Genomic DNA, 10,619 nt, shown 5'->3' on the forward strand with positions numbered 1-10,619 from the left:
TAGGTGCCTTGAAACCAAGACAGGACAGGCTGTTGCTGAGGCTTTTGGTGATATTCTGAGAGAGGGCCGTGTGCCTGAAAAACTCCAAACAGATTTAGGGAAGGAATTTTATAATAAACATTTAAAAAACTAATGGAGCAGCATAACATCACACATTTTTCAACCTTTAGTGAAATGAAATCATGTGTGGTAGAGCGTTTTAACCGCACCTTAAAGGGGAAAATGTGGAAATACTTAACATCAGTTAACTGGCCAAGATATGTTAATGTGATCCAAGATCTTGTACAGTCCTATAACCTGTCTTATCACAGCTCTATCAAAATGACCCCACCGAGGTGTGCAAAGATAATGAGAAAGCAGTCTTTAACACCCTGTACAAAATGAAACCCCAAAAACCGGTGACTTTTAAATTTAATGTGGGCGATACAGAGAGAATATCTAAACTACGAGGCATATTCTGAAAGGATTACCATCAGACCTACACAGACGAGTACTTTACCATAAAGGAGCGTTTAGGAAGAGACCCTCCCGTATACAAACTGGAGGATCTCACAGGAGCTGCGGTGAAAGGTGTATTTTATGAATACACAGCAGGTGACTATTGACAAAAACAAAAGGTTTCAAATAGAGAAAATACTTGGCAGAAAAAAGAGGACCGAAAAAAGTTAGCGCTGGTCAAATGGCTCGGTTGGCCTTCTCATTTGAAAATCATGGATCCCTGAAAAAGACATCGTTGAAGTGTGATTAACAGAGACGCCGCAGCTCTGCATACTTTCATTCTGCACTAGACAAAGACTGAGGAAGGAAGGAAGGAATGGATAAAACGAACAACAACAACGCAGGCTTTTATGTGAGCCTCTTCTCGAATGCTTCAGCACATGTTTATCCAGGCAATAAGAAATCTAATTTTAGAACAAAGCTAGCAAAACCTGTTGTTTTAAATGAACCGTATGAGGTCGGTGTTATAGAATTTCAATACCCAAGACTATGCTTGTCTTTTCCACAATCAGATTCGCGAGTGGAAATTTATGATCCAGTCACAAATGGAGCATTGTCCATAACCGTGATTGAGCTGTCTGTGGGGCATTATGCATCTGTGGCGCAGATAATAAAACATTAAAACATAACACCGACATTAAAACACAATACAGTGAAGTTAGTAACTATGTTAGTGTTATGGGCCCTATAGGGGCACAGTTCTCACATTTAGAGGGAGACTGGCAGGAATCTTAGGATTCAAATCAGAAGACCCGTTTGTACTTCATTATAAAAACACATACGCATCACATCCTGCAGACGTATACGGCGGAAGATAGAACATTTTTATTTATGCAGATATCGTTGATTACCAGCTTGTGGGTGACGCCCATGCGCAGCTATTAAGAGCAATAAATATAACAGACGATGACCGTCGGGGAGCCATTCTTCAATTTGACAGCCCACACTACACACCAGTCTCGAAATCCTTAATCGATGACATAGAAATTGATTTGAAAGACGACCAAAATCAACACATACCCTTTTTATACGGGAAGGTGTTTGTCAAGCTCCACTTCCGACCCATAAGACACCATTTTTAAAAAATAAGGATGTCTGTCTACAACACAGATGAAGCAAAATCTGTAAGATATTATTTAAATCAGGCTGGTGGAGAATTGAATGGTTATATTGGGACCAGCACGCAATGTGGCGCAGGTCTGGGAGGTTTGTTCAGCAGCCTGTTTAGAATTGCTGTACCGTTGTTTAAAAAAGGAGTCAGCATAGTCAAACCCCACCTAAAAACAGCAGCATCAGGCATAGTGTCTGATGTGATATCCAACATAACCAAGCCAACATCTACTGAGCAGGATGGCAACAGCTTGTATGTGTATACACCCAAACCTTCTAAGACCCCTCCCACTGCACGCATGCGTGATACGCCGCCGCCTAAAAAGCGTAAAACGACAAAACCTGCCAGGAAAGCCACCAAACGGAGACAACCACGCGGAGTGAAAAGACCCAGAACCAGTCGTTCAAAAACTACAGCATGTGACATCTTCTAAATGGCTCTGTTACACAACCAATCAGAGAATGTCTAAAAACAGAGCTCGATCTTTTTACTGTCCCATACACACAAACGTCCATAGAGAAAACGACCTTTATTGAAATTCCACCAGTTTCTGCAATCACAGACGGAGGTCCAATCGAGTTTAAATCTCATCGTCCGGAGAGGATTACCTGGATCTAAACGATTCCTATATCTACACACGAGTAAGAATCACAGATGCTGACGGCACAAACTTAGGCAGGGATGATTATGTAACGGAGTGTAAAGGCTGATTTTATTTCCACAGTGTTTTGCGTTGTTGTTTTTTTTTTTTAAAGGAAGGAAACCTTCCTCAAAACGGGGCAGAGCAGTGGAGCCGCCAAGGGAAAGCACACAATTTAAACTGTAAGATTAAAAATATAATTTATTATATTTAAATAGTTAAAAATGTAAAATGAATTAAAACAACCTTGGCCAAGGGGTAACAGTAAAAATCAATAAAGCATAACATTAAAAGTCCTGTGGCCTGCGCCACGACCTAAAAGTCCCAGGGAGCTAAGAAATCCAGCAGGTGGTATAACCAAAGGAACCAGCGGAGTCCTCGCCTCCCTCTCGCACTCACGCCCCGATATGCCCGGGTGGGCAGAGCTCTCAACTCCGCCCGCCGCTTCTTTAAAACTGGAAATCGGCACAGCCGTCTCGTGGCTTCCGCTGGTGCTCTCTGCGCGCTGGTGCCTCTGCGCGCTGGTGCCTCTGCGCGCTGGTGCCTCTGCGTGCTGGTGCCTGCATTAGCCAACTCTAGCCGCCTTAGAAGAAGGAAAACCCGGCGGCGTCTCGCCGCCCTATCGATGTTTCTGTTCCGGTTGCCACCGCTTTCCTGTGGCACACCAACCGGCACCAGCCCGTCTGGGCTTGTGGCACCGCCACCGCCTGATACCGTTCACTCTCTCAGTCCTCACTCCACCATCAATCTCCTCTCTCTCGTCTCCCATCACTCTTATTGGACCCCGGGACCTCACAGGTGTGTCGGGTTCATAATCAAGGAGGGGCGGAGACTTTCCAGGACAAGTCACCGATGAATACCATAAAACATGCAATAAAACCAAGAATAGAACACTATACAATATTAAAATATTAAAGAAAGTAAAAACAAAACCAAACATGCACAATAAAAATATCTTAGGTAACTTGTCCCTCTCCACCCCGTGACACAAACGTGGGACTTGTTAATTATCCAGGTTGCACCTTATTTAGTCAGGTAGATGTAAATTTGGGGGATCGCTTGATTAGCCAATCATCCAACACGTATCCATACAGAGGCATAATAGAATGTCTTATCAATTATAATAAGCAGACTTTAGACACACAGTTCAGCAGCGCTTTATTCTGTACAGACACAGCCTCGCACATGAATGATACATGTATAGAAGGGGAGAGCCAGGGTCTGGTGACCAGAGGTACTTATACAGCGAATAGCAGTATTGTTGAATTGATTGCTCCAGTACACGCAGACCTGTTTTTTCAAGAAAAATTATTACTTAATGGAATCGATCTGTCGCTGAAATTTGTGCGCTCTAAAGACGAATTTGCTCTCATGACTGGAGCTAACACCGCGTATAAAGTTAAAATCGTCTCTGCCAGCTTATTTGTGAAAAGAATCAGTGTCTCACCAAGTGTCAGGCTGGCACACGGCAAGGCGCTGCATCATGCAAATGCAAAATATGCTGTAGGCAGAGTTTCTTTAAAGACCTTCTCCACACCTGCTGGGGCAAGAATATCAACTAATTTATTTATGGGCAGGTTGCCTAAATTTGTCATCATCGCCTTCGTGGATAACGAAGCTTATCCTGGTTCTTTTACACGTAATCCATTTAATTTTAAAACTGTGATATAGAATTCATGTGTTTATACGCTGATGGACAGTCGTATCTGGCCAAACAATTCCAGCCAAATTTTCAGAGAAAACACTACACCAGAGAATTTTATCAGCTGATACAAACCACTGGAAGACATTTAAAGGATAGACCATTGGCCATAACACGTGAGGACTTTGGCTACACATTATTCTGTTTCAATCTGGAAGCTGATGAAGGACATTCAGGGAACGTATCATTAGTTCAAACAGGGAGCGTGAGGCTGGAAACCCGTTTCAGAAATCCGCTACCCCGAACAATGAACCTGGTGTGTTACTCTGTATTTGATTCAGTCATCCAAATATCTAATATGAGACAAGTGCTGCTGGACGACTACTAAACATTCAAAATGAATACAATAGAACTAACCAGCATTGTTAAAAGGATTAGTAACAGGGCTCATCTTCTAGGCGTCTTAGCATGTGACCAGCTGCCAACAAAGCCCATCAGATATCCATGCATGGGCATTGTGAATACAGATCCATCAGACTTACCTGGGAAGCACTGGTTGGCGTTCAATATCACAAAAGACAAGCAAGGGTACTTTTTTGACAGCTTCGGTAACTCACCTGATAAGTTTTCACCCGAGATAAAAGTTTTTCTTTTAAAAACACCGCTCGGATATTGTATTCTGGGAGACAGGTTCAGAAGGACTTTTCGGTAACCTGCGGACAACACTGTGTGCTTTTTCTATATCATGTCCAAAAAGGAGCGTCTTATTCAAGACTAATTAATATGTACAGTGATAACCTTGTTTGTAACGATGCAATGGTTTGTCATTTTGTTAACAAAATAAGACCTGTTTCTGCATGTTTTGAAAATAACTTTGATTGTGTGCAGCGCGGATACTGATTCAAGTAACAAATAATAAAAGATAACAGAAGAGAATATCGTTTCATCTGGTATTTATTTTCACCTAATTGCTAAAAACATTATTTAGTAATAATAAAATCTTTAAACATCAGCATAGAGTTCAAAAAGTAGTAAAAAAGGGGAAAACTGTCATCTGTTTAACTAAACAATATAGACATAAATAAGAAAAAAACACATAAGTAGTAGTGTATAAAAAGGGAAACAAATGCGAGGTTAAATGATCTTTTTTTCAAGAATAAGAAAAACAAACATAATTTTAAAATTCATTAAAAATCGATCCACCCGCTTCTACTCTGCCTTGATTTTTTATGTGTGGTAAATAAGCTTTGATCGCTCAGTGACCGCTTCTTGTGCAAACCATTTGTTTCCACACTCGGGTCGCCAGTGTCGCCTTTATATTGGCTAATAGTCCTCCTCACCTCAGCATTAGGAAAAGCAGACAGAGACTTTCTCCCTCACTATGTGTTAATAGACCTCTCTGCATTGAATCACACTTGTTATTAATCTCTGTCTCTCTTCCACAGCATGCCTCTTGTCCCATCTTCGTTCTCTCACCCCAACCACTCCTGGCAGATGGCCGCCCCTCACTGAGCCTGTTACTGCCGGCGCTTCCTCCCTGTTAAAAGGGAGTTTTTTTCCACTGTCGCCAATGTGCTTGCTCATAGGGGGTCATATGATTGTTGGGTTTTTCTCCTTGTGTATATTATTTTAGAGTCTACCTTACAAAGTAAAGCACCTTGAGCCGACTGTTGTTGTGATTTGGTGCTGTATCAATAAAACTGAAGTGAATTGAAATAACATAAAAGGACATAATGCTGCAGGTTGGCTTTCTTTCTTTTCTGATTCACCAGTTTGTATGCATCTTTTCACAGGAGTGACCTAAGGACGGCTGTAGCCTACCCTTATTTACTTATATAATGAACAACATATAGTGTAATGTAGTGTAAAATAGAGTGTTTTCTTTTAATTTAATGACATAAAGCAGGGATCAAATGTTTCCATGGTGACTGTTTTAGAATTGTGTATTTTTAAATCTGCATCAGACTTGAAAAAGAGCTCATCTGTGCAAGAAAAACCATCAAGTCAGGAGTATTTTCATATCTACATTTGATCTTACACAAGTTTTGAAGAGTTTTGGAAAGTTTCTCTTCCCCAACTGTGATAGAACAGCAGCGTTTTAATGGAAGCCAGTAAAGGGATCTACAAACCCATCAGGGTATGTGACACTTTTTGTTTTTTACTGCATTTTTGAAGAATTTGATGTAGTTTTAAAAAGCTGACAAACTGAGAATCAATTTAAGTTACAATGAGTAATTTCTTATTTCTTTGACAGGTGCTGTTCAACACACCCATATATAACACAGCTGTGGAGATCTGCTGGTATCTACCAGGTTACAGGGCTCAGGTAAGACCCAGATCCATCCAAACCAAAACTGAGATAAAATGTCAGGTGATTTCTGAAGACCTGGGACTGATGCTGATTAAATGTCTCCTTTTATTTTTAGATTGCAATCATGATGGAATTCCTCAGACTTCAGAAGGAAAACCAAATACCATCAAGCCTCACTGCAGAAGATATGGGAGATCTTTTGGTGGAGAGGAGCAAAGAGACAGTCAGAGAGCAGTGAGTTACTGTGACACCTACAGACCATCCACCTCACACCTGAAACTGTTTGTGCTGAAGTGTAAATGCTGAGAGAAAACCTCTCTTTTGTTTTCTTTTGAAGACTTTGGGAGTTTGAATTGGAGGGTTTGGAAGAAACAGAAGCCAAACCTCTTCTGAAACTGGTAAGACTAGAAAACTCACAAGAGTTTTAGTCATTTGGAGATATTTTTTTTTTTTTTTACTACAATCACATAACCTCTCAACAAAACTGCAATGTAAACATGCTTTCTGTTTCAGGTGTGGGCAGTGAACACAATAAATAAAATGAGGGACATCGAGTTTCAAGCCCGGATGCTGCTGGAATTTCCAGAGGCCATACCTCCTAAATTTCAGTGAGTCACCTCTGACATAAAATCATTAACAGTCCAGCTACAGTATTTCAAAATTTCTGTTATTTTTTTAAATAGGTGTAAAAGATCATTCTTATAACTTTATTCTGCAGAACACCTAAGCTCCTCAGCAATGTCAGGAAGTACATTGACCTCCTTAAAGAGAGGCAGCAGGACGCACAAACCTCCAAACTGTTCACTGCAACAGACGTGGTGATAGAGGTGGTTCCCCGTGTCCTGCATGGCTTCTGGAAGCTTCCTTCTTACCCCCTACTGAACATGTCCTCCCAAAAATTGAGCATCCTCTCCACCAGTGTGACAAAGGCCACTTTGGATCGAGTGTCCAAATCTCTCCTAACAACGGAAAACCAGGCCATCTTCTCAAGGTCCATCAGAGATGACATGGTGCAAAGTATCCTGTCTGAAGTCAGAGAGAAATATTCAGAAAAGATTCTGCTGAGCCACATTGCAAACTTTGCACCAGGACTACTCAGGGCAATTTCTGATGTAGCAAAGACGAGCATATGCCAGATCTTCCAGCCCCCTTGTGAAAGTCCAGTAGTGTCTGATGTTCTTCCAACTAAAGAACCTCATCCTGAAGGTCTGCTGAAGTCAGATGTTCTTCCCACTTCCCAACCTCCAGTTGAAAGTTCACGAATTGCTGATATTTTTTCCACTCACGAACCTCCTTCCAAAAGTTCAACAAAGGCTGATGTTCTTCCAGCTAAAGAATCTGCTCATGAAAATCTGCTGAAGTCAGATGTTGTTCCTACTAAAGAACCAAAAGGACCTGATCGTGAACGTGTTCTGAAGTCAGATGTTCTTCCTACTTCCGAACCTCTTTTTGAAAGTTCAACAAAGGCTGATATTCTTCCAGCTAAAGACCCTGCTCATGAAAATCTGCTGAAGTCAGATGTTGTTCCTACTAAAGAACCACAAGAACCTGCTTGTGAAAGTGTTCTGAAGTCAGGTGTTCTTCCTACTAAAGAACCACACGAACCTGCTCCTGAACGTGTTCTAAAGTCAGATGTTCTTCTTACTTCCGAACCTCCTTTTGAAAGTTCAACAAAGGCTGATGTTCTTCCGACTAAAGAGCCTGCTTGTAAAAATCTGCTGAAGCCAGATGTTGTTCCTCCTAAAGAACCTCAAGAACCTGCTTGGGAAAGTGTTCTGAAGTCAGATGTTCTTCCTACTTCCGAACCTCTTTTTGAAAGTTCAACAATGGCTGATATTCTTCCCACTGGAGAACCCGCTCGTGGAAGTCTGCCAAAGTCAGATGTTCATCCTACTAAAGAACCTCTCATTGAAAGTTCATCAAAGGCTGATGTTCTTCCTACTAAAGAGCCTGCTTCTGAAAGTCTGGCAACGTCTGATGATCTTCCTAGTGAGGAACTCCCTTCTGTATGTCTATCCATGTCTGAGCCAGTTGTCTCTTTTACTAATAATTCAGAGAAGTCTGACAACATTAAAATCAAGGAGAAAAAGGAGAAAAAGAAGAAAAAAAAGGGCTTCTGCCAAAAATTCAGAGCCCTGTTCTGTTGTTGCTTCAGACCCCAAGAAACTGACTGATTTTGAGAATCCAATCTGTTTGTTCCAACTCTACAAAATCAAATAAAATGATTAATCAATATTTTTTCCATGAGTCTGCATCTATGATTAAAGAATATTTTTCCTTCAGATGTTTATAAGGGTTCTCAAAATACCTCCACAAGTCCAACAATTGTTAACATATTAGTGTTGTTATCTTTAAGAGAATCTGAACTTATTCTTACTCTTAACATATCAACAGCAGTAACTGAAACCTGGAAATGAAAAAAAAGTTACCAACAATTATTAACATTGCTTCACATCTTTGTTTAGTAATGGCCCAGATACACATTGGCACATAGCAGGACCTCAGTGTTTATGAGTATTCTTCCAGACTTAGGAATATTAATAAAAGGAGCATCTACATGCCACAAAGCTGATGAGAACCACACATGTCTTCCAACATCCTCAGATTTGTGTTTTACAATTAAGAGGAACTTTGCATAATGTTTGCCATATGCTCAAATCCTCAAAGGTCTATTATTTTTCATAGTTTGTCCTTTCAACCAAAGTTAAAAACTTCTGCGGACATCAGCAGTTTATTCTTTTGCAATCAAACTCTTAAAATTAGAACATTTCCACCAAACCTGGGTGGGTGCTGGAGCTCCAGGAAGGAAAACTCAGAAGAGGAGGAAAAACAGTCCAAAGAAACAGTTCAGGAGGCCAACCGCATGGCCATCAACTGAGACAATTCAGTTCAGGAGGCGTTTCTCCCGTTGAAAATGCTACGTCCAGGTGAACAGAATCACCCTTTTGGGATTTCTACCACGTATTTATCACTAGATTTACTAAACCTGCACAAATTTGCGTAACTTCCCTAAACCCAACACCCCCTAGAATTACTGGCTTTTTTATTTTCTGGTGCAAGTCCCGAGGTGTTAATCACCCCTGCTGAGATTTTCACAGGTCGTCAGCTCATTTCTCCTCCAGCTTTTGTTGTGCAAACCACCCATTATCCTTGAGGCCTGGCACATTTGCATTTGCTCACTCAGAGTTGCTCAGATCCAAGTCAGGCCAAACCTCTGTGTTACGACTTTCAGAAATGCCTGCCGTATCTATACAAAATATCCCACACATTGACTGACCTGCAAATATAAAAGACACACATTCACACCTTCCTTGACTCTCAGCACAGATCTTCCATTGTTCCATTGTCACTGTGTATGTGAGGGAGTGGCATTGCTTGACTACAGCACAGTGCTGTGCATAAAAGCAGACCGACCCAGACGGGAGAATCATTTCTTGTTCGCATTTCTGAGAACGCACATCAGGATGGCCTCCGTATCACTGCCACGCAGGAAGAACCTCTCCGCGCAACAGGCTTTGGCTTTGCTTCAGAAAATGGACGAAGCAGATTCTGATGGAGGAGAGGTTTCATTTGTCCAGCAGGCCACTGATACCTCCTCAGAAGAATCTGAAAAGGAGACGGAACAAGAACCCAACATGCCGATGTAGCCAGATGGGCTACTCGCCTTCCGTTTTTTCTTCTCTCATTCTCTCTCGCTCGCTCTACCACCCTCGCTCTCTTTCCGCTGCACTCGCTCCTTGTATCAGGTGATTGGGTTAATTGGGAACCCACCTGCACATTGATTGCAGGGCGGCGCTAGCCCGTATAAAGCTAAGCCGATGTTTTGTTGGATTAATCCCTCCTGAGCTTCTGGTGCGATACAGCAGTAAATGCTGGCGTACTGCGACGGACTGGATCCTATTATACAACAGAAAGGACAAAGTGTGGCTCTAACAGCTGTTGAACGCACACAGACTGTGATGTTCTCCACACGTCACCCATCGCTCTGCACTTTTCGAGCATCCAACTGTTTTTCTGCTACATAACATCACTGCAGGAGAAAAACAACGGACAGACAGACAGCACAGTGTGACACGAGCAGGTCAGACCACCTGTGTGATCTCATGAGTCTGTGAGGATATGAGGCATCTTATGGTATCAAAGCCCTGGAGTCTGTCAAACATGGCTACATGTAAACACTGCTACATGTTAGGTGAGCTAACATTTAACTGACTGCACTTTTTTTCAGTCTCAGTTTAGGTCATTTATGTCCTTACTGCGAATCACTGAAAGGAAAAGCTGGCTTTTATCGCTCTGATGTTACGCACATCATGCAGCACAGATTCATCTCTGATCACAAGACTCATGTTTCAAAATAAAAGCGAGCTAAGGCTTGAAAAGAGGACGACGACTTTATGACAATCGCAGAGAAAAGAGC

The 10,619-nt window shown here is 41.7% G+C and overlaps 1 protein-coding gene across 1 annotated transcript; it reads left to right on the forward strand.

Moving 5' to 3' along the window:
* The first annotated feature begins 6,317 nt into the window (after positions 1 to 6,317).
* Positions 6,318 to 8,450, forward strand: LOC146581168 (uncharacterized). The gene is made up of 4 exons (XM_085267555.1): positions 6,318 to 6,436; positions 6,540 to 6,600; positions 6,716 to 6,810; positions 6,921 to 8,450. Exons 1-4 carry the CDS (start codon positions 6,327 to 6,329, stop codon positions 8,374 to 8,376), a joined length of 1,722 nt encoding a protein of 573 aa, XP_085123681.1. The 5' UTR covers positions 6,318 to 6,326; the 3' UTR covers positions 8,377 to 8,450.
* The last annotated feature ends 2,169 nt before the right edge of the window (positions 8,451 to 10,619 follow it).

This window comes from Mchenga conophoros, linkage group LG3, assembly GCF_057382185.1.
Source record: "Mchenga conophoros isolate Kocher_MC1m ecotype Shallow Benthic linkage group LG3, M_conophoros_male_GT1.1, whole genome shotgun sequence".
Lineage (NCBI taxonomy): Eukaryota > Metazoa > Chordata > Actinopteri > Cichliformes > Cichlidae > Mchenga > Mchenga conophoros.

Coding starts and splice junctions, on each gene's coding strand:
- LOC146581168 (XM_085267555.1), top strand. CDS start 6,327: ATGATGGAATTCCTCAGACTTCAGAAGGAAAACCAAATACCATCAAGC. Junction 6,601..6,715: donor CCAAACCTCTTCTGAAACTG/GTAAGACTAGAA, acceptor TTTCTGTTTCAG/GTGTGGGCAGTGAACACAAT. Junction 6,811..6,920: donor GCCATACCTCCTAAATTTCA/GTGAGTCACCTC, acceptor TTTATTCTGCAG/AACACCTAAGCTCCTCAGCA.